This window comes from Aricia agestis, chromosome 9 (genome assembly GCF_905147365.1).
Source record: "Aricia agestis chromosome 9, ilAriAges1.1, whole genome shotgun sequence".
Taxonomy (NCBI): domain Eukaryota; kingdom Metazoa; phylum Arthropoda; class Insecta; order Lepidoptera; family Lycaenidae; genus Aricia; species Aricia agestis.
This window is the reverse complement of record NC_056414.1, coordinates 15,775,831-15,800,863: the sequence shown is the minus strand read 5'-3', so window position 1 is coordinate 15,800,863 and position 25,033 is coordinate 15,775,831. Positions and strand designations below refer to the sequence as shown.

General features: G+C 39.8%; 1 protein-coding gene across 1 annotated transcript in view; it reads right to left on the bottom strand.

Annotated features, from left to right (window-relative positions):
* Positions 1 to 8,752: 8,752 nt before the first annotated feature.
* LOC121730712 (Down syndrome cell adhesion molecule-like protein Dscam2) overlaps positions 8,753 to 25,033 on the bottom strand; it is a gene marked incomplete at its 3' end in the record, with an annotated part of 170,494 nt that continues 154,213 nt past the window's right edge. Inside the window, 28 exon segments of the mRNA XM_042119850.1 lie at positions 8,753 to 8,790; positions 9,660 to 9,785; positions 10,832 to 10,990; positions 11,232 to 11,374; positions 11,984 to 11,986; positions 12,043 to 12,175; positions 12,707 to 13,053; positions 13,407 to 13,596; positions 14,058 to 14,231; positions 14,458 to 14,637; positions 15,063 to 15,226; positions 15,560 to 15,686; positions 16,042 to 16,204; positions 16,599 to 16,773; positions 16,950 to 17,176; positions 17,489 to 17,559; positions 17,786 to 17,940; positions 18,328 to 18,532; positions 18,993 to 19,141; positions 19,383 to 19,527; positions 19,802 to 19,975; positions 20,530 to 20,649; positions 20,937 to 21,072; positions 21,358 to 21,503; positions 21,732 to 21,910; positions 22,347 to 22,437; positions 22,802 to 22,950; positions 23,312 to 23,465. Coding sequence (XP_041975784.1) covers positions 8,753 to 8,790; positions 9,660 to 9,785; positions 10,832 to 10,990; positions 11,232 to 11,374; positions 11,984 to 11,986; positions 12,043 to 12,175; positions 12,707 to 13,053; positions 13,407 to 13,596; positions 14,058 to 14,231; positions 14,458 to 14,637; positions 15,063 to 15,226; positions 15,560 to 15,686; positions 16,042 to 16,204; positions 16,599 to 16,773; positions 16,950 to 17,176; positions 17,489 to 17,559; positions 17,786 to 17,940; positions 18,328 to 18,532; positions 18,993 to 19,141; positions 19,383 to 19,527; positions 19,802 to 19,975; positions 20,530 to 20,649; positions 20,937 to 21,072; positions 21,358 to 21,503; positions 21,732 to 21,910; positions 22,347 to 22,437; positions 22,802 to 22,950; positions 23,312 to 23,465 — 4,223 coding nt within the window.

Here is a 25,033-nt window from a genome sequence, read left to right as displayed (position 1 = left end):
TTCTAATTATACTTATTGGAGAAATCATTTACTGCTTAGTTATAAGATCTGGTAACCAGAGTGAAATATATTTATAATGAATTAAGTGCAATTATAGCAGTAACATACATTTGGAATTACGTAAAAGTTATTTCACGAGATTTTTACAATTATATTTTTCAGCAAAGTCCATTGTCAGAGTAGCTAGGGTTGTCCAAGTCCAAAGTCGATATAAATTTGTACAGCGAGTCACAGTTGTCTTTCTCCTTATCAGACCAAGTAATCTTTCTTTGCTTGCATTTTGTGATGATTTTTAAGCAGGCCTCTGTCAACGCAGGCGGAACTATGTCATATTTTTTGAGGATCGGGTACAGTTTTTTGACCATAGTGAGCATTTCACTCCTCTTCTCCATAACAGCGATATTCTCTTGGTATTCTATGTTAAGCAGTTTCAGTCTCAGTTCGTTCAGAATAAGCACCTCATATACATCATATCCTGGATGGGGACGAGGACAGGATAAGGGTTAAATATCGAAAGCGTGGTAAGGATGACCATACTGAGCACGTCGTGCTGGAGGTGTCTCCGGAGATATGGCTGTGCCTCACTAAATGAGAGATATGAGAGGGTGTGCGGGTCGCCGACCAGTCCCCCCTAAAGCGGTGAATTGACTATCGGGCCGCCCGCTACGGGCCGCCCGTTACGGGCAGGTCTGTCGCATGTCTGTTCGTCAATTTCTAGGTACGGGCACAAACATGCCCGTTGGCCCGTGCCCGCAGCCTGCCCGCGCGGGCACCGGCAAGTCTGTACATGAATGGTCGCGACGGGCGGCCCGTCGTCATTCGCGCCTTGGAGAGCGATTGGAGTGCACTTCAAATATTATTTTAAAACATATTATTGTAAACAATACAAACACTAAACTTAGGAATGAAGGCACAAAACAATTTTGACATTCGTTTATTTCCATTTACCGGTCGTATCCTTGTTTGTAGAAAGTTAAAAACAAGGATTACATGAACACCGATCTACGTAATGCCGCTAATACAGCGAACTTATTGAAAAATCCAAAGAAGTCAATGCCGATGCTGATCTATCATATTTTGTTACAAAGAAGATTGAGTCCATGAGTCCACGACCGAGCTGCAGCCCTCTATCTATTCGACTGACTTGCCTGTTCTGTGTGTGTTCAATAGGGGCAAGCGGCAGACTTGTGCCAGACCGGGCGGCCCGCGGGCAGCCCGGTAGTGAATTCCCCGCTTAATACAGTCGCACTGTCTGGGGTACGGACACGGGAAGCGATTCTGCGCCGATATTGCTGCGGAAGTGAGGTGCGGCCATTGCTCCGGAACACACCACAAATCACATGTCGTTAGGGATGATTCATTTCGTCCACTGCGAATCTGCACTTTAACGCTAGTCTAGTAATGTAATATATACCTCTATAAAAAAAAAAAACTCACTATCAGATATCGGATTAAACTGGATGAGATGTGAAGAACCATATTCCAAATGTATGTTGCTGACTTTGTAATACTTAGTAAATGTTTGTGATCGTCAATTGTCCGTCCAAATTGTACCTTTGATGTATGTTTAATGTTTACATTTACAAGTATTTATGTAGATTTTACAATCTTAAAAGTTGTGAACTGATTTTACTGCCAGTTAGTAATAATAAACATTAATAACTTTCATTGTGTTTTCTTATAATCTAATTAACTTAAGTTTAATTTTAAGAGTTAGTGCAGACACTTTTAATACCTTTAATTACGAAGCACGAGTATAGTTCGACAAGGCTTTATTTGAACGTGGCGAGCTACATAAACCTCCACTTTGGGTTCATATGGAGCTCGGTTCCTATAGAAGCAGCAGCATGCAAAAATTTATTGGTTATCTACGTCTTACTAGCTGTCGCAATTAAAATGAGCCCAAACACGAAACCGTTGATCTAAGTTGGTGAGGAGTTGGGTATCCTATTGATTACCAGATGTTACCAGGTGATGCAGCACCAGGTCAACTTTCCATTAATGTGTAAATATTCATAAATGTCACGAACCAGAATGCAATAAAGCCCACCAAACGACTGCAAGTTGCTAATCGGCCCCTCACGAACCAGATGAACCGTGATTTTTCAGCACGGAGCAGGCTGATGATGATGAACTATAGCTAAGAACACTCTCAATGAAGTCAGCTTTCAAACAAAAAAAACTAGATCAAAATCGGTCCACCCGTTTGGATGCTACGATGCCACAGACAGACAGACAGACACGTCAAACTTATAAAACCCCTCTTTTTTGTCGGGGGTTAAAAATTGAAACTTAGTACTAATAAAGTTAAATAAACACAAAAGGCGGCTTTATTGCTATGCAGCAATTTCTTCCAAGCAACCAAAAAGCAGGAAATTATTATTTTATATAATAATCTGATTTTTCATAAGCTAGGTGTTTATAAAGAATAAAAAATTAATAATTTTTAGTTGTAAAAATATTGTATTGCGAACAAATGGCAAAAATTCGTTCTTCATTTTTAATTTTTATGGATAAAAGTACTAGATAATATACTCAGTAGGAACGTCAACATGACCATGCCCCTCGGTACGCCCATGATCGTGGGTATCGCAGACACAATAGATCTTCAATAATTGTTATGCTTGCAGCCGGCTGCCGCTATTTGAGATTTATAGTTATAGAAATTAATTATAATAGTAATCAAAAATAATAGTCATTCAAAACGTAATGAATTAATGAAGCACTATAATATTATCCCATCAATAAAGCGGCACCCGGCTGTCGCATAACTATTATATATTATAAATCTATTGTGTCTGCGATTCCCATGATCGAGGTAATAATAATTAATATTTACGTGGACTCTCCGAGCGAGCACACCCGCGCGGCGCGTCTTGACGACGCCCAATTCGCAACGTGCAGCAGAAATCGTAATATTTTAATTTCGCCATAACATTAAAACCAAACGTCCAATTTTAATCATTCAAAGACCAAATATTGTCTACATTAACTGTACTTAGTAATGAAATAATTTATTTTGATAAGAATTAATGCCATGAGTGAAATAAAGGCATTTAAAAGTCCAAAAACATTTCAAGATTTTTTAACAAAAAATGGTTATTGTGCCTCACTCAACATAGATAGGTATAGTGTGCCGCGGACTTTTTTGTAGATATTGAAAAGATCTACAATTACTTAGAACATTTTATGGTTCTATCTTTTATAGTTTAGGCAGCGTACGCGAAAAAAGTACCATTTCTGGTTGATTTTTTACACCTTGCGTCCGAAAATCCCAAATATCTTACGGAACCCTATTTTTTTCCTAAATAAAATTTAGCCTATGTTCAGCAGAATTAATGTAGGATTCCAATGGTAAAAGAATCTTTCCAATCGGTCCAGTAGTTTCAGAGCCTATTCAAGACAAACAAACAAACAATCAAATCTTTCATCTTTATAATAGTAGTGTAGATAGATGCCTCTTTAAAAAGAAGGTAAAAAGGATAATTCAAACAATATTATCATGAAATCGTTTATTTTACAGTCCATATAATATAATCTATGTACAATAACTAGGCAGTGATACGTAGTAACAGTAAGATATAAATATAATTTACAGTATTTAATAACTACATTTTATAATAGGGGAGCCCAGCTCAAAGCGGCCATAGGAGGCAAAGCGGCCACCCATAATATTTCGGTTATTTATAAAGGTAGAGCAACGTTGCTGCTCTGGCGCATAGTGAACATCCCGCCCAGCCCCGCTCCATGATGCGGTAGCGGTTGGGGAAGGCGCGAGCTTGTAGCGCCAAAAATATTGGAATTTCACGTTTTATTAAAAAAATGCAAGGTAAATTCTTCCTGTTTTAATTATTTTCTTGTATATTTGAATGCTTCTATTTTCCCGGTGTCGTTGCTTATCTATTTAGCTTCATCTATGTTGTTTTTATTCTGGAGTATGATAAAAAATGCGAAAGAAAATTATGTTTAAAACAGAACGGTTGCCTTAGGGCAAAGCGGACCGGGCAAAGCGGCCAATAGGCCGCTAAGCTAAATGATAGTTTTTATATTATGATAATTACTCAAACCTATTTTTAGATGGTGAACAAACTTATCAAAAGAAAACTATCCAGGGGTCAGGGGACTACGACGGCGCGAGCTATTAAATATGTTCAACAAAATCGGGGTTCAGTCAAATTAGTAGAAAACAAACATGGTCATATAGCTTACTTTAAGGAGACATTTAAAAACAGGAATATATCGATAAAACAAAGTTTTATTGATATATTTTGACTATTTCTATTTTAGAAGAGTTGATATTGTTTTTATAAAAAAATATTGTGATTGTTGGAAGATAATCCTGTCAAGAAACGTCAGAAACCGGGCAGAAGCGATATAAGTAGCAGTTTACAGAATTGTTTTTGATAAATACCTATTTTTTAGCATTCATTTTATAAAAAATATATTTATTCAATAGAAAAAAAAATACCATTTCGTGTGAACATTTGGGCTGGCCACGTTGCCCTTACCCCTATGGCCGCTTTAGGCGGGCCCTCGGGCAAAGCGGTTTTTTGACAGGTTGTCGTAATATGTGAATCATGAGCTAATTTTAAGATTTGGGTCAATATGAATCACACATAGCAGAAATATAATAAATGCACTATCTGGTAGTACATTTTTTATTTTTAAATATATAATATTTCGCCTTTTTTTCAAATTGAAAGTTAAGGTGGCCACTTTGAGCTGACCTCCCCTAAATAGTTCAGTTTCAACATTTTGTACGCATTTTGCACGCAAGTTTGCGTATTTGTGCACGCACTTTAATTTGAATAAATAATTTTATCGAATTCGTAATTTCTATCTTTGATCTTAAATGTTATATTTGTTTAGCACAAAGGTTTATAATTTAGGCCCTCCGCTGGTAGGTACGAATAAAAATATTTACTGAGCCTATATAACTATCAAGGGACCGCTGTCTTTGTTATGTGACTTTTTTAAATGTCTTAGACAAGAGACAAGTAGTTCTTGATGATCATTCGCTGTAAAAATATTTTTTATTAGCAAGCGGGCATAATTTTCGGCACTACAAAACATATTCACATCGTAAATCATTGTCTAAAATTAATTATAAATCAGTCATTTTCAGTAAAGAGCTATATGTATTTGAAAATTAAACTTAGCTAAGTTTTGAGCCATGGGGCAAGCGCCATAAAGTTAATATACCTAGCGGAATAGAGAAACAAAGACCTGAGCAAGCGAGATGTCACTATCAGTAACACTGCGTGGTAAAAAGAGACGTGTAATACATGACAGCAGCACTCTTTTTTTGACGTTCAGTCGGCACGTGCCGCACGTTGACAATTTAATCTCAAAGAAATCATGTTCAATGATGCTTATGTAAGTGTATACGTACACATATTTTTACACACAGATGAAACCAATTTCGGTTTCGTTTGACAGCTTGAGATTGTTGCTCTATTCCGCTAGATATATTAACTTTATGGTAAGCGCCTAATAATAACCTAAAATTAGTAAGAAATACATGTAATAATAGTCCAGAGGCAGTATCTTGCTTTGAAAAAATCGTATAAATATGAAATCATTATTAAAACTTTATACTTAACTTACACAACAATTTATTAGTAACATTGATTTATTTGATCATTAAATCGTCACTAGCACTTAATATCAGTTGATAAATTCTTAAGACACATATTGTATATTGTCTTTATTCTAAAATTTAGTTTTTACACTTACAAGAAAAAAATCAATAGGTATCTTCTATCAACAGAGCTGGTTTAATTTTGTTACGAGCTGTAAATATTTTAAATTTTATATCGCTTTAGGACTGTGTTTTTCAACCTTTTCCATGGTATGAAAAAATATTTCGCGACCCCCACCCTTTACTTTTTATCATGAATGTACGATTATGAATATACCTTTTTGTTAAAATGCACATACTATCACTGATCTTTATTGTTTTTTTCCCTGAAATAGTTCTCTCGACCTCTTGCGGCCTACAGAAGCTACGTGACCCCCCAGGGGGTCGAGACCCACAGGTTGAAAAACACTGCTTTAGGACACTATTCCTCTTACTTGTCTGTTACACTGGATACTGGAAACGACATTTGACAAGGATAAAACATTGTATAGCCGCGGCAGTGTTTAGTATTATTTTTATTGGGGAAAAAATTGAAGATTTGAATATTTTTGGTTTACCTATTTTGTGTGTCCTTGTATTAAGTTTATGGAATAACATGGATAGTAATCATTTATGTAATTGAATATTAGTTTTATTGTAATCTATTTTTAAATCCGGGGACTTAGGGTCAGTTCACGCCTCACGGGCGAAGACGCAGCGTTTTTGTAAAATTATTACTGCACTACGTATTTCTATTTTGTCTCGCTTTGTGCGTGATGTGTCTCGTATGAACTGACCCTTAGTGTTATGTTAATATTTTTGTCTGTCACCATATTTCGTAGCTACCTCAATCTAATCACATCAAATGTACTATCTAGAAATATAACTACTAAATTCACATTTTGATATAACAACCTACTATTTACAAATTTATCGCTAAAGTAATTATTCGATTTACTTATTAAAAAAAATATTTCTTTACAAAAATTTTCTCGTACTCGATTGAAAAATATTTTTCTAAAATTTCTGTCCGAATAGGCCGCGAGAAGTCCGAGTTAAAATTCGCGATTATTTCCTTAAAGTAAAAACGACCGCACAGCGACATTTAGTGGCAAAACATCAACATAATATTTATGCTATCTAGTTTTTACTAACTTTTAAATGACTCAAGCATTCATTAAGTTGATCGCACATTTGTCAGCAACGAGTCGTACGCGTCGAACGCACAGCATATTACATAAGATGCGGAACGAATGTGCGAAGTTTCTAAAATGCGGCGCGTTCGGCGCGTGCCTGTTGATAAATGTGCGATCACCTGTTAGGCTGATCCGATCGTTAGTAAATAGTTGCCTACTAACGGCCGTTCCCAATATTTGATCTATCTCTGGTTTTGCCCTACTAGAGATAGGAATAGCTCACATTAGACATTGGAGACATATATTTTATGTCAATTCAATGTTAGCTGCGATCGGTTGTCAAACCAGAGATAGATTGCATATTGGGAACCCGTGTTGGGAACGGCCGTAAAAGTTACAAAAAATGTAAAGTGGTAAATTTTTCCCTTGTTTAGGCAATTTTGTAACTCGTACGTACTTACAACGATCTTCAATCTTGTAGCCTTTGGGTGACATTGTCATAGAGGTGCGAGTGTCGCTACTTTTCTCTCAACCACTCCAGTGACACTTTATAAGACGACTAAATTAATTTCTCCGTATGTCGCTAGTGAGGTCGTACATGTTAACTAGTGTAGGTAAGTACTAACACTTGGCAGTCTTATTGTCGTTAGACGTGTATCGTGAAGTCCCTCCGCTCTTGTTCCTGCCGCTGTTGATATCTGAAAAAGGCCATTTAATTATTTTAGGTAATAATGGGTTGATCACGAAAAGAAACAGCGCTCCTAGTGGCAAAATTAGTAAGTAACTAATTTGATGCCAGTTCTGGCCTCGCGTCAGTCAGAAAACTGATAGTATCTGGCTTGATTCTATTAAAAGTTCCTGCTTGACCCGCACACCTTGCCAATCGTAAGCAGTGTGCTTACACACACTTATAATTATGTAGGCACATGCACGGAAGGAGCTGGCCTAAGCAACTGTGCACTGTGATTTTCAACTAGGTCCTGACGTCATCATTGTGGGCGGGGCTTAAGTCAGTACCAAAGAGAATGTCATATACTACGTAACAGTCAGTACACTTTCAGCGTTTGTCAGGTGCACACGTAACGAGACTCCCAATAAATTGGTGTTTTCTGCGTATTTAACAAGGAAAGGATGAAGTATTGTGTTTTACAATGTCGAAATCACTCAGACATACGTTCTGATAATATAAATACCATCACAAAAATATATAATTTTAAATTAAATAATTTTGAATGTAATTTAAATATAAAAGTTCTAGAACATTTCAGCTTTCAGCGTTAATTATACTACTTGACACTAGGTGGCCAAACCTTTGAAAGATAATACAGACGTAACTGCGTATAATTTTGCATAAGTTTATTACAATAATCATACTTGAATACTGAAAACCGCTATACACTTAGTCTTTAACACATTTAATAGCTAAAACCGTGATTATATAGCTTTTATTATTTTATTACTTATAAACCGCCATCTGTCGTCACCTATGATAACTATTTGAAACGTAAAAAATATCCAGGGCCGTAGTACGTCCCATAATATTCAAGACAAAACGACATCTAGTGTAAGATAGTTGAACTACGTAGTAACATCAACATCGACCTAAGCTAGTAGTTTTGCTTTTAGCCGATAGATGAAATATTGAGAAGTGGGCGGAGCTTGACACCCCCTCACCCCGCAAATTGTCACGCGTCGTTTCATAAGGAAACTTGATTACAACACCTCCTCTTAGTATTAGCTCCGTGGGCACATGCAAATAGAGCAGCCTATAGATGAGCTCAAATATGTCGAGTCGTCCTAGTTAAACTGTTCCAGTAGGTAACGTCCTCAATAATTCTAATGTTAAGGCAAAAAGTTGAAACTAACTGTTCTAACAAACTTCATAAGAATCTTAGCATTACCTGGAGCTAGTAGGCGTGTGATGTCGTCGGGGGCGGCGGCGCGCGCGCTCCAGCTGCCGCGGTCCGGAGCCGCACGACTCCGCGCTCGAGTCCGTCACGCGGAGCGACTCTTCCGCTGCTGTGCTGTTACCTGCTAAACCATTGAAAGAAACAATTTGTACTACTCATTTATTAATTCTTTTTCAAGTTTTGAAGTTTAGAGTGAGAAGCTTAGCTCTAGTTGCATGATCTTGACATTTTCGTTTGCCTGAAAATATTCGTATAGTTCGTCAAGAAAGTGAAGAAATTAAAAAGTGGCGACATCGTAGTGTCATACCTTTTTTCTTAGATTGATTTGAAAGGGATGACACTACGATGTTGCCACTTTTTAATTTCTTGACTTTCTTGACAGACTATACATAATTTGCCGAAATTTCCGTTTCCATATTATCTGCCCAGTTTTCGTATAAATTGTTAGTCTACAGGGTGTAACAAAAATAAGTGATAATACTTCAGGGTGTGTACGTGTTCCTTGTAGAGAGTTCACTGTGAAAGTAGCAGCGCTGAAAGACCAAATTTTTTTTTCACTTTTGTATGGGGAAACTCGTGACGCTCGGGCCCTTGCCCATACAAAAGTGAAATTTTTTTTCGTCTTTCAGAGCTGCTACTTTCACAGTGAACTCTCTACAAGGAACACGTACACACCCTAAAGTATTATCACTTATTTTTGTTACACACTGTATATCAGCATCTGAACAAATGTGCCAAATTTGAGTGTATTTATGTATGTATGTTTTTATGTTTGTGTTCGCATACCTCCGGAACTACAAGTCCGATTTAAATGATTATTTTTTGTTGTACAAGGAATTGTTCAACTCAGGGAATACTGGAAGTTTCATCAAAATCGGTTCAGTAGTTTTGGAGATAAGGAATTTTAATTCTTAATTATATTACTATTTTTAAGTCGGTTTTATCTTTTTAACTTACTATTTTATCAATACTTATGTGTACATCAATTATTACCTTTAGCAGGCAGCGGCATGCGATAAGAGACGCTGGTGCACTCAGCACAGGGCGAGCCACTGGAGTCAGAGTCAGACTCCGCGCGACGCACCATCAGCGTCATGGCGTGGGATAACGTGTAGTCGTCTGAAGTGAAATGATAAAGTTAACATGGCGAATGTAGTGAAGGAGTTATAGTGAAGAGTTTGGAAGAGATCCGAAGATTGCAGGTTCGTGTCCTGTCACGGTCGCCATGAAGAGTTTAGACTTGTAGAGTTATTAAATAAAAACGACTTGTCTCCTCCGATGCATCTTTATTAATAATTAATCTCACTTAAAATTATTACTTAGCTTATTCTACTTGGGTGGTACAATAATTATTAAGAAGTTACGCCACAATATTCGGAACAACGTTGGACGCATTGGGAAATAAGCATAAAGTTAATATCATACATTAAGCTATACCAATACTATACTATAATATATTATAGCATAGTATTAGAATATACTAAGATATGATTATCACACTTCAATAGTAAAGAAGGTAGGTCTAACTTCTAAGTACTTATTTTGAGTACGAGTATAGAGCGATCGCAAAACACGTAAAATTCCTAATTTTCTACCTAATAAACTTGTATTTTTACGACGTACGAAAATTGACGCATACACATAATGTTTTGAGCGTCATTCTGAAGCTATAATTTAGGCACTGTAATGTTACAACCTCTTCTATATAAAGATGTTTACGCAGCGTATAACTTTTCAAGGTCCGCTGTGTCTATTTTTTCAATGTAGGGGGTAAAATCCTTGTATGATTACCGGTTTTTTTAATATTTTTATGAATAGATAATTATTATATAGAAGTGTGTATATGAAGCTACTGGAACCGAACTGTGCAGCTTTACATACTTATGTATCGCTTTGCTTTGCTTGGGGAGGGAAACTGGATTTCTCCTACTCCTCCTACCTTTCTTCTGATTAATTTCGTTGCGGGTCCCAAGACAGATTTAGCTTGTCCCTCGGGCATCTCTGAGATCATATCAAAGGGTTTTCGTGGTTGGTTACCACTGTTGATCCTGGCGACACAGGAGTTGCAGTGGTGGGAATGTGTGGTGGGCCATTTGCCCGTGTTAAAAAATACTTATGTATCGGGATTCGGAATTAAGGAAAATATGAACATCGATTAGAATTACCGGAGTCAGCGGGCTCGCGGTGCGGGTGCGGATGCGGCGCGCGCGGCGGCGCAGCGGCGAGCGGGGCGGGCTCGGCGCGGCCGAACGTACGTAGCGTCCCGCCCTCGCACGCCGCCTCGCCCATACTGAACGTCGCGTACGGGCTGATCTCGTACATCTCTGTAAATATAATAAGAACATAATAATTATATACCGGGAACATAGAAAACGTCGCCATGTTGAAATAGTAATGAAAGTAACCTAAAATTTTTCATTACATTACGGCGTGTTCATTATTACATTTTTTTTAACTTTGTTAATGTTTTTTCAAAAACTCTCAGCACGATTCAATTTGAACGCATTCTATTCAATAAGTAATTGTCTTTTTTCTGTGATGTAGTATTGTTTAAGTTATACCAACCTTGCTGCTCCTTCTTCGAGGGTTTGATCGGCGATGAGGTATACACCTGTTGGCAGTTGCGGCGGTTGTCGCGCTTCTCTAGCGACTTGTCCGCCTCCCCCCCGCCGCCCGCCTCGTACCCCTTCCTGAAGCAGGACGGCGAGCTGTCGGTGAGAGGTGGGAATGTGGACAATTTTGAGGGTAGAACCAATTTCTCAAATGTTTGTGTGCGTGCATTTGGAAGCGATTTAATGTTTTGTTTGGTGACCTTGAACTCCTTTAAAATAAGACTGTTAAAATGCTTTTTGTCTCTTTCACTCGCTCTACATAGTAATACTAATTGAAATGGTAATAGATTTACCTATTCGTAAGCGAGTAAAAGAGACAAAAGTAGCAATTGGTCAATATAAGCTGGCCCCTAGACGATCAATTGTATTGTGCAATATCACGCTTCAATTTTATTGAACAGTTTATTTGACAATTAGCTCGAAGGCGCGCGAAGTTCAATATTAATTATCAACCCTAGTCTTTGTACCTTGTATGCAAGTGTGTGAATGGTGACGCGTGCGAGTTGTAATTGTGTATGTAAGATGTGACGTGTGAACGGAGTCTACAATAATATAATTAATATTTCAATAAACAGTTGGTCTACCACTCTCGAGCCTTTCACTTGTATTCCTCCTGCTACTGCTCGCCCTGAACTCTACACCATAGACATATCATTACGCAATTCGTGATATTGGGCCATAAAATTGCTCGTCTAGATTTTCTACGTACTTTGCAACAATCCATTACCTATTTCTACATATTATAATTTTACAAAGCAACATACCTTCTTCTATAAGCAAAGGCAGCTAATAGCAGAACTGCCAACAGCAGCCCTAGCGCCGCCGCCAGCAGCACCGGCCCGCCAGTGACGTTCTCCTCTCCGCCAGTTGGAAACTGCGCAGGCGCTGGTATTCGTTCTGAAAATTACAAAGCAAAATATAATGGGTATTTTGCAATGGGATTAACTTACAGCAAAGTAAGATCCTCATCTTATACTTTAGGTATTGTACTTTCAGAAATGTTGATCCATATGCAGATGGCAGACCTACATAGTTAGGTCGAGTTATGTCAAACCCAGCCGACAGATCAGCCCCCTTAGACAAAGTATATTAGATGACGAAATTCGTCATCAAAATGTATGCGGTTTGACATAAGTCATCGCTAAATGACATTTCGCTTTCGAAGACTAATGTCAAATCCCATACATTTTGATAACGAAATTCGTCATCGTTTTTAACGAAAGGGAATTTGGTCCTAACATTGAATATTTTGTATAACTCGACCTAATGACGTAGTTTCGCTATCTATCTATGAATCCAATTCTTCAATGTTACAACACCCATTACAACCACATATAACTTTAAAACAACTGCTCTCATGTGACATAAAACACATTTCACATCATAATTGGTAAGCTTTAATTTTTTTTAGATGTTCATGAAACTCACCTCCATCTTCTGTCAGCGTGGAGAAGTAATAAGTGGCAGTTGTCGCTCCAGCGGTACTCGTGGCCACTATCTTCAGGTGATACCACGTGGCAGACATCAGCCCACACATGGAGACTGGATGAGGCTCCAGCTCTAAGGTTTCTGACCGCCAGGCGGAGTCTTCGAAGGCTTTTATGGAGACGACAAAGTTGATGATTGGACATCCGTTGCTGTCCCACGTGAGCAAGTTGAGACGAATGCAACTGCTGTTGGTTGTGATCAAATGCTTTTCGAGCGCGGCTTTGGACACTGAAAAAGTAATACGACCGCGACGATCAACTATTTTTAATAAACGATCAATAGGATTACTTCTTACTTATGAGTTATGAGTATTGATGGTAAGTTTTATGCAATCAGGCTAAAATCGAGTACCGTACCAGAGGCGGGTTTGATATATCATAAATGGGCTGCCAGTAATTAGTTGTCTCTAAAAATTAATGCCTCTAGGAATAATATTGTGTAGTATTTAGTAAGCTATAGCAAATGCGCTAGATGTGTCATACCGTCGAAATACCTCTACGAAAATAGTTACGCAACGGATAACTGAAAAACGCTCTTTCATCTGATACCTCAGAAAAGTTAATTAGCTGATGAAATCAGCAAACCTTGTGTTAAATAATGAACCAACGAGAAAATTGATATTACTGAAGCATAATGTAACTTACATCCCCCAGTAGTAGCCGCGGCCAATATTTCGCTGGGCAGGGACGCGCCTGCCGCGTTGCGAGCTGTCAGACGCAAACGGTACGCCGCCCCGCACGCCAGTCGCCGCAATGCGTGCGTGCGCGCCACGCCCGATATCCATGCCGACTGCCAACCGCCTTCCTCCGCAGCGTATTCCAGCGTAAAACCTGAAAAATATTTTATGGTATAGATATCTATTTATATATTTAACAGCTGTACCGGCAAACGTTGTTTTGCCATAAAATGTTTTCCCTGTTTTCCTGCATTTCTCTTGAAGTTTTTCTGATTTTTTTTCTATAGACCTCACGGAGCCCGAGACTTTCCAATGAATGCAAAACCGTGGAAATCGGTTCGTGCGTTTTGGAGTTATAGCGTCAGGAAGGAACCCGACTTATTTTTATATATTAGATATATCTCATAACAGAAATCTATTTGCTGCATATTTATCCACATATTTTCTCATTACATAGCTTGTGCTGAAACTGTTTTTAACCTTCATTAAAAACAGGAAGCTGTTGCATATCATATTTAACATCATCAATTTTTAGTTAACATCACCATCTCGCTAACTGCATGGCAATTTAAAAGCTTCTTGGAATTTTATAGTAGGTTCTTTTAAAATTATTACTGTGTGAGTCCACGCTGTCCCAGGCGAGCAGCAGCGCGGCGGGCGCGGCAGCAGTGAGGCGCAGGCGCGGGCGCGGCGGCGGCGACACGGCGCGCAACTCCCACACACCCCGCTCCTCCCCCCACGGGTTGCGGACTGCGCATGTGTAGTTGTCGCTGAGTGAAGCTTCTAGTTCTGTAAGATAGTTGGGCAATAGAATATAGTCACAATATTTTCCACCAATGATATTCCTGTTAGAATTCAGTGAAGGAAGGCGGTATTCAAACAAAACCTTTTGATATTATAATTTCGAATTGTTGTCTCGTTCTCACAGTAATGGCTTTTTTGTGCTTTTTGGACCACAATGCAGTAAACAAATCTTGATACTATTATACTATTCAAGAGCAAATAAATATCTTACTAGACATAACAAGTCTATGTCCATCTATAGCGATGCGGGGGTCAGCACTAGGGGGTGGGGGGCGGCGTCTGCTCCACGCCCGCAGCGGTGCCGGCGAGCCTGCAGCCCCGCAGGACAGCACCACACGAGAACCTTCAGCAGCCACCACCCGTCGAGGGAACGACCAGAGCTTGGCACCGGCTGGAACACAAGAGGGAAGTTTCAAGGTCAAGTGAAATCTATAGTTGCGTCCAGGACAAAAAGATACACACGTGCCGGTCTTTACTGCTTTAGTATCAAAGATATTATGCCAAAAATGGCTCAACCAAGACGTTATAGCAATCTTCAAACAGCACCACGTGTTATAGATATTTCATCAGTTTTGTCAATATTTACATTCTAGACGTTGCTCATTTCGTTACATTGAAGTTCATTTATTAATTATTGCGCACCAAGCGCTCATTTTTCTAGGAAAAAAAACTATTCTTTGTCCTTTCCCGGAGCATTAAAAATCCCCATATCAAACTCTATCATAATTCATAATCAATTAATAAGTTTAAGTGGGAAGACGTAGAAACTAACAGACCAACAGAAACACTTCGCAGTTGTATCACAAGTACCGATACCTCTAGGCGTAGGTGTTCTTGCAACGATAGCACTCATCTCGCCCTCGCCGGCGGAGGTGACGGCTGTGACCCAGAACTCGTACAGCTGGTGCTGCAGCCCACGCAGTTCCACCATCTGCTCCTCTTCAGAATGAGGAACTAGCACGTGGGAGTGCTGTCCTGTCCTGAAATATAGATAATGATGTAGCTGCTTTGGATATGTGGTCTTATCTTATTGATTGTCTCTATCTCGTACTTAACGGAAATAATGGTCATACAATCACATTCAAGTCGAGCTAATCAGAGTATTTTATTTGGATAAGGGTAAATTTGGATAATAATTCATGTTAAAGGGTGTTGCTTGGTAGCACGGTGAGATGTAACGTCATTTTGTTGTGCCACCAAGCAATTTGGTGCTAACAAAACAAAACTTGAATTATCTGTTCTTACTCTGACTAAACCTACGCAAATTAATTCACCTATAATTGATGATCTTGTTTAAAATGCATAGATCTCACCTCTGTGGTCTATTGTAGACTGTGTAGTGTCGTATCTTGCCGTTCTTCTGTAGAGGAGCCAGCCAGCTGACGATGACAGAATCTTCGCTGTTTGGAACCACTTTGACGTCGGCAGGTGGCCCGGGAACTGAAATGTTTGAGGCGTATTCCTAATGGTAGTTTAATTATTCTGATGGCACATGTTTTTCCATCCCTGGTTAGCATTGCATAACACCTCGTTCGGTCGGAAGATCTTCCTTTGCGGCCACCACACATATCCCACAGCATTAACGCTCAATTGGACTTGTTTAATACTCGTATGCATAGTCTATGAGCCAGGGTCTGTTAGAAATTAAAGGCCATGTCAACATAAAATGCATAAGCCCCATCAAGTTGGACTCCTTCGATTCGTTTTGACAAGTTGCATAAGGTTCGCGCGGTTTAAGCGTCATGTTAGTAACAGACGGACAGACTTTCGAATTCCTTACAGTATGTCTACTCACTGTCATCAAGTGTGGAGCAGTGCACCGTAGCAGGCGGTCCCAAGCCTGCAGCAGTGCGGGCTGCGACCTGCACCACGTACGCACCAGCCCGCAGCCCCGCTACTTGCGCCTCGCCCCCGCCAGCCCGTCTCCGCTCCCAACCAACCTCCAGCTCACCTGCCGCCTGGAAAGACGTAAGAGTTTGTTGAAGAGCAACCTAGACTCTCATACTGGTCAAGGTGATAGGTGTGGTGGTCGTAAATCTTTTATTTTGTCTATATAGCATTAGCGTTTCTAGCGTCTTTATGCTTGTTGGCGTAGCTATGCTAGTGACACCAATACATCGTATAGTCCGTTGACAGGGATTGCCTCACCAAATGTGTCAAAAGCAGAAGATCTAGAACGGTCTACATTTTCAACTGTCCAGTTAAATTTTTCGTCACTAGTTGCAGCAGGTATCAAAGTCGCAAAGCCAAAACGTGTACCTGGTACTTCTTCAATACAGAGTCTTCGCCACTCACTCTGACATTGGCAACTAACCAAGGAGCCGTTATCAAAAAGAGGAAGAAGAAGTATACCTGGTATAGCAGCTCATATCCCAGAAGCAGGCCACCTCTGGACGGTGGCGGAGGTGGCTCCCACCACACGCGGAACGACTGAGTGGAAAGTGGCTCGCAACGGACCAATTGCGGGGGAGCTTCTGGCACTGAAACATGAATATTTATTGACTCGCTTATATTTACTGAATAACGTCTGATTGTCTACCTATCTCATCAAAATTACGCTGCAGTCGAAATAAGTAATGCTTGATGTATTTCAGTAGTCGATTTTTGAGGACATTTTTTTTCATTATTATACCAAATCGACTATCAGGTATCGTATAAACTAACTGGCGATATACAATAAACGTTGATCCCTTAGATATCAACTAACCATCATCAAGCGTAGTAGCTGTCAGCGGAGGCGAGCTCGGTCCCGCACCGACCGCGTTGACCGCACGTACCCGCAGCTCGAGGCGTGTCCGGGGGCGGGGCGCGGGGAAGCGGGCGCGGCCCCCCGCCCACCCCGACACAGTCAGCGCCAGGGATATGTTCTCCCCTCGACACCACACCGCGTACCCCACTAGCTCGCCGTTCCAGGATTCTTGGGATGGCGCCTAACACAATACACAAATGTGAATCAACAAAATATTTAAAGACGTGAGGAACACGATAACTAACATTTTGTAACATACGGACATTTAATCATTTTTTTCTCTCATAATTGGAACAAACCTACTCTGCTCGGCTACATAAAACTAAAATACACATTTTTTTTTCAAATCATTTTTCCAGCCCTAAAGCCTCCATTTATGCAAAAAAACGGCAGTCTTTTTACTGTTGGTTATTGTGTTCTTCCACTTACGTCTTCAATTACGGTCCAAGTTATGTTTTCAATCAGGCCAAAAGTACGACGGATTAATTATTACCTGCCATTTCAGGATGACTTCACCGGGCATATCCACTTGCACTTCCGCATTCCGCGGCGGCTCTGATGGTACTGAAATTGAAATACTTCTACGTTATCTAAGTACCTACACCTTTTTGAATCCTAAGAAAATACAGTAAGCTGTCAGAAGCGAAAACAATTGGGCACAGGCAAGCATAAGATGCCGACCGAGTTAGTGAGTATGTTATAAGTTATAACTTACGAGTTTTATAGAGAGTTTTTTCCATAGAGTTGAAACATCTGATGTCAAAGAGGAATGACTTTCAACGGGAATTACCTTCTTCGAGCGTATGCACGAGCACGGAGTCGCTGTAGTCGCTGTCACCGATGTCGTTGACGGCAGCGAGACGCAACGCGTACGTCGTGGCGGGCCGCAGTCCGTCCACCCGGTACTCCAGCACCATGTCTGAGGAGGCATCTGATGATTCCTGCCTGAGATATGCGATAAGAAAAATCAATGAATCAGGAAGATGGCAAGAATCAAGCGGATCCTTTTTTAAGTGACCACTAGCCATTAAATATGACCTTAACAAATCCTGAAAAAAGAATAATATAGGGGGTTTCGGGGGCGATAAATCGATCTAGCTAGGAATCATTTCTAGAAAATTTCATTGTCATCGGATACCGAGCAAAGCTCGGTCAAACAGCTAGTAATATAATTATACGTCATACTTGAACCACCCATATTTTGTTTTTGTTACTCAAAAATCTCAGACATGAAGACAGAATACGACAGCAACAGGCGGCAAGTAGGTAAAATAAATCTCTGTGACAGTACATAAGATTACTTATTTATCTCTAATGCATTTTAAAATGTACCTTTGTGCAATAAGATCAGGGGCTAAATCCCTCGTCGGCGCGTCTTTCCAGTCAGGCGCGGCTCTGGTGGAATCTCCCACCACACGGTACTGCAGGCGGTATGCTCGGAGTCGAGCGTTGCCGTCGTAGCCGCGCCGCCAGGTGACCACAGCTGCTCGCCCCTCACGCCTCCGTACTAATAGACCACGGGGAGCTTCAGGGAATTCTGGAATATTTGTTTGCATACATTTTGAGAACAAAATTTTAAAAAATCTAGCCTGAGGCTAAAAGAAAAAATTAAGGAACTCATGGAAATTATTATTAAATCAACCTCGCCATTACATAAGATTTGATAAGCCACAAGTACTGGCAAAAGAAGCAAGATACCGCCCTAGAATGATTCTTGGGCGGTAATTAAAAAACACCCTAATTTTAACCGCGAAGATGGTTCACGGCAATCATGAGGTGGTCCTCATAAAACATGACATATGACAAAGTAGTTTTTACTTATATGTAAGGTAGGATTTGAAAATGCTTAGGATCCCTAGCTGCTAAAATAGCCTAATCGGTAACTAGTATATTGAGAGCAGCTGCATAGGTAACAATGTAGGACACAATGCTTTAAGAATAATGCAATCTTTATGTTAAATAAAAGCTACCAGAACAATATAAGACACAGAACAAACCTTGTACAGCCAAATAGATAAGTAGCTCGTCTCTGCCGTACGCGTTCTCGGCGCGACAGCGGTACACGCCGGAGTCCTGGCGCTGCGCATGCGCAATACTGAGCGTGGAACTCGCTCCACTCTCAGACCTCTTCTCTGATACTGACACCCTGGTAGGAGAAAAAAAAAATAAAGAGCTGTTACTAGCTGCAGGTATGAAAGACACTAATGATACTGATGACGATAATAACGACGATGATGATGATGGCAATCATAACAATGAAGACACTGATATTAGTGATACTAATGAATCCAATGAGGATTAAGTAAGGATTAAACAGAAAATGAAAAAGTAAACATCAAAGAATATGGTGACAACGACTCTGATGATAATAATTGTGACATACTAACCTGTAAGTAGACAAGTCGAGCGCTTGCATATTGTGCGTCCAATGCAGCTGTATAGGCGCATCACCTCGCGCTTCACATGATAGTGATGCGCTCGAGGTACGTCGCACTGACATGTTACGGGAGGAGAAGTCGAAGTGGGCGGGCTCTGGAATTATACATATGCAAGTTTTACCATACGATACGAATGCAAGTTTTCGTAGACTCATCATAAATGCTGTTGCAAATGAGACAACACGCCTTTTGGTCTACCTCTACTATAACACAACACTACAAATCTAAAAAATTGAAAACTCTATCAAATACAATATGTACGCGACGCCTTGTGGTATGAATTGACTCTTAGAAGACTTGAATGGATGTATTCAATATTCTAATATTACACGTTCTGATTTAACAACAATAAACTCAAAATATCTTACCGTTGACAGACACCGTGATGATCTTAGACAAGCCTCTGCCAACGCCGTTGTCTGAGCGGCACATGTAGCGGCCCTCGTGCGCCCTCGCAGCCGCCGCCGCGCTCAGCGTGCCATTGGCCAGCACCGTCATAGGCACCTCCATACGGGCTAGAGGACGGAAATCGCTGGAGGAACCTGAAATCATATAAATCGGCTAGTAAATGATATCTCGCTGACACTTTTGCAAACAAATTAGCTTACATTTAAGTTTCAATGTTAGGTACCATCATAGGCATAGGTTGGATTATGTTAACATGTAACTCGTCATCTGTCGGCCGTGTTTGACTAAACGCTACAAAATTCGTAAGTCCACCATCTGCCTATGAATCATCTTCGCTGATGTACCATCGAGGAAATTGATTCCTATGCAATTGACAGAGTCAACGTTATTTCGTCGAATATGTCAATTTAATGTTAATTGTGATCTGTCAGCTGGGTTTAACGCAACCAAACTACTTAGGTCCCCGATTTGCATAGGAATCAACTTCTCTGATAGTACATTGTACATCTCAACTAATTATAAACTCTTTAAGTAAACCGATACCTCTAATAGCGGAAACCAATAGGTATACAGCACTTCGTCTTGTGTCATATCATGATCTGTATTCCGCGAATCGTCAATCATCGTCATCGATCATCGCACGTCATCGATGATCAATTTTTTTCTTATCTTTAAAGGCGTTACTTACCTTGTGCCCTCAACCACGTAATCCTGGGTTCAGGGTATCCTCGCGTGGAGCAGTGCGCCAATATCTGAGTTCCAAGCAACGCGGAGACATCTTGAGGCTCGAACACCCAAGACGGTGCCACTGAAGAAAACAATCAGAATATATGACAAAACATTTTTTTAATTGGATTTGACTGAAAGATGGATGACCAAAAAACTTTTTTCTGGTAAAAACTGAAAGTTTAAAAAAATAATCTGTTTTATCCCTTCATTTATTTATCTTTTATAAGGGCAGTTTTTCTGTGACTAAAAACATGAAAGCTTTACTCTGTTCCTTGCAAATATTTCCCTGTCATATTTCTTTATCGGCATTGTTTCTGCTTTTTTTTTCAGAAACTACCATAAGCATCAGCATTCAGCTGTACTGACCTTTGACCGCCAGGCGTGCAGTGTGGTTGACTTCAGCTGCGGTGTTGCTGGCGACGCAGGTGTACTCGCCGCTGTGCTTCGACGTCACGTGCGAGAAGATGAGGAAACTGAACTCATCGAGCGATTTTTCTTGAACCTGCAATATTATTCCTATTTTAAATTATTATTATTACTAACATTTGTTTGCTCACTCGAATAATCTCAGATACCAGTTATCTTCTCTTTATTTTTGTATCAAATTATATCAAAATTTAATACAAAAATAGAGGTATAAAGACCGTTACCGTTATGGAAAGGGATATTATAATTTACCATTATATATCCCTTCCCATAGGGGTAAAAATATATATCAAGATGAAACTTTCCCATTAAGGCAAATCATTAAAAATGTTATTTACAAACAAGGTAATCAATCTATAACCTGTAAGTTAGATGGTATATGCTGTCCGTCCTTCAGCCAGGAGAAGTAAACGGGCTTGTCACCGGACGTGATGCCGCACAGCACCTGGATGGAGCTGCCCTCGGTCAAGTCGCTTGGAAACGAGAACCCGGCTATTTTTGGAGGATCTGTAAAAGGAAGTGCCAAGTATGTTAGAAGGATAATTTAGATAAGTGCTTGATGGGTCGTCATCCAAATAAGGTATATGAATAGACAATTAGTTTCATCCATATCTACATTCCAATTCGAATTTGCCATCGTCGCTTGTAATTTTTTAAAATTTTTACATTCACAGATATTTCAGCAAACAACACATAATAATTATATTAGCAGTAAAAAAGCCAAAAAATACGTACTCCTCACAAATATCTGTATGTCCTTCTGCGCATATTGCCCAGAGGGGGCGGTGACGCGACAGGAGTAGACGCCGGCGTCCGCGGGCTCGGCCGGCCACAGCAGCAGCTCCCCGCCGCCCCCAGACAGCGCCCGCCCCGTCGTGCCCACGTCCACACCACCACGCTGCCATCGGATCTCGCTGGAGAGAGAATGAGGCTTTTGGTACACAATACGATAATACAAATAAGATTCAGGGTGTACAATGTACGAGTACATGACTTGTTTCAAAAAGTCGTCATAATATAGATTCATAATCTGATGATGACATCGTAGATGACATCGGATGGATAATTCAGAGGGCAATAGGAAATCTAGACATAACATCAAATTGAGCTTAGCTGCTAAATGGTTTACTAAAATTTCACGTATAAATTACAAAACTACGTTTAACCAAGATGCTGCAAGAATTTGAGTTAGAATATTGTAACTAATATAAATATAATACCTACAAAAATACAAATGAAAACTACAGTCACTACAAAATCTAAGTCATGTAATAAAATATAGACTAATTGATACAAATAAAAACGAAAATGAAACTTATAATCTTACTAAACAAATGCACCTCCATCAACCTGATTGGAAATCCGGAGTAGGGGCAGTAGATGGTGGTATTGACGCCGGCGACCACGCGCACTGGACCTATGTTCCTTATTGAGGGGGGACCTGGAATATGGAAGAAGGAAATGATAAATGAAGGGTCATTTTGCAAATATTTGATCTGTAGGTATAAAAATAAGAACACAAAGTTTTAAAAATTGGAGATAGCACGGTAAATGACAGTAGCAAAACTAATGCACAACACCACAGTGAGAAAACGTTTACACATTTTCATCCGCACAATTTCAAAAGCATAAGTGATTTTGATAATGAAGGTAGTGATGATAACAAAAAAAAAATCGCAAGGTGCTCATAAGAATTTGGAAGATGATAGTAAAGAGAAAATTGAAAATGCTTATAATTTGAAAACTGAAGTAAATAACAATAACATTGAAAATGAAAATAATAATAGTATCATTGAAATACTCACCATAAACGTTAAGCCTGGTGGAATGTTCGACGGCGCCGCGTGAGTTGTGAGCGCGGCAGGTGTAGCGGCCGCCGTCGTCAGGTCGCACGGACGTGATGTTGAGGTAGCTCACCACGTCGCCGCTAGCACTCATGAACTGGGATATACTCCTAAAGATGAAGAAGGTAGTAAAGATGAACTGTGATTACTCAATGAGAAGTATATCAGTATTTACTATTTATGTAATAATTATTGTTCCGATAATTGATGTCGTATTATAATGCTAGCTTCTATCTAGAATGCCAGTTGTGCAAAGGCACATTTGAACATGCATGCCAGTTATATAAAGAAAAATATTATGATTTCCTGGACATATAATCGGTATTTCTTTCTTATAATATATCTCATTGTTTAAACCATGCTAGTGTTAGGCTATCCAGCTTTTCTATAGTAGTATGCCCGTAGCTTTATAAGATAAGTAGTTGCAACGACGGCCACGTGGCTTGTTTAGATACCATATTGCCCTGGTACCTCTGAGTGGTGGTGTGCTCCTCCACGGGCTGCATGTCCAGGAGCCAGGTGAAGCGTGGAGGAGGAGAACCGGAAGCAGAACAGTGCAGTGCCAGCGCCGGGCCCGGGTGCAGTGCTTGTTCGATGAATGTGTAGTGCAGTTCGGGTGCTGTGTCTAAAACGAAAATATATGATGTCTTTTTTAGTATCTTTACATCTTTAGAAATGGCTAGGGTCTCCTTTGAACTACGAATAATATAATTGAATAATAAAGCTGTGTTAGGATGCCACTCCGTGCTGTGGCATGTCTGGGGTTAGAAAGGTTTACTACTACAAAAATTCATAGAAAATATTAAAGATGTGTGTCTCATCACCCTCTTTTATTTGTAGTGTTTGTCAAGTGATGAATGATCTCAATTAAAATAGGTATTTAGCGAGTGAAATATTTTTAATGGCCGTGAACCTGGAATAACGATATTTAAATGAAATCTTTATACAAAAAATAAGTAAGATGTAGCATCATAAGCTATCTATATGACACAATCGGTTGTTCAAGAGGCCGGAGATACGAGGATTCGCCCCAACGTACCAAATAATCGAATTATCTACAGCTGGCTTCAACCTGACAGAACAACATCACGGAATATTGATAGCGGAGTTCTGTTTCACAAATAGATCGACATTTTTCTGCTGCTGCTACAAAATATATACATCGAGATATTGTACTATGGAACAGATAATTGTAACGAAAAATGGTTTACTATATTTCTCTTTGCACACACCAAGGCGTACGTTGAGTTGGTTTGATATTATTATGCTAAGTACTCACATACGGTTTTACTCCATCGAGCAATCACGTAGAGTAAAAACCACGGCTTGGACTTTAGTTCGCACATTCAGCATTAACCTATCGATTGATGCACGCCATTCAGTTATCACCGAACCGTTCGAGCCAAAAAGTGACTGTGCTAAGTACTCACATACTCACGTAGAGTAAAACCCACGGCTTTGGCTTTTGTCCACACATTCAGCATTAATCTATCGAATGACGCGGGCCGTTTTGTATTCACCGAACTGTTGGAGCCACAACATGTCTGTTCAACTATGGAGACGGTGGCTTTACCATAAAGTTAATATACCTACCGGAATAGAGCAACAATCTCGAGCTGTCAAACGAAACCAAAATTGGTTTTCATCTGTGTGAAAAACATGTGTACGTATACACTTACACAAGCATGATTGAACATGAATTCTATGAGATTAAATTATCAACGTGCGGCACGTGTCGACTGGACGTCAAAAAAAGAGTGCTGCTGTCATGTATCACACGTATCTTTTTACCACGCAGTGTTACTGATAGTGACATCTCTCTTGCTCAGCCCTTTGTTTCTCTATTCCGCTAGGTATAATAACTTTATAGGCTATACTTAGTAAATCTCACAATTCGTACACACGCTTGCGTAAAGCTCGACGGCTCGCGTCGAGTTAGTTCGATGGAAATTAGATTTATTTAATTCCATCGCACCGGCTCGACGCGAGCCTTCAACTTTCCTACTTTTACCGTCCACTCGATAATTTTTACACACATTTTACCACTTTGGAAGATTCTCTCTCGCAAACTATTCAAGTTAGAAAAAAAATTATATTGAAAACCTCAATATGATTTTTAAAGACCTATCTATAGATACCCCACAGTCCCACACGCATAGGTTAGATGAAAACATTTTTTTTGTTTCAGTTGTA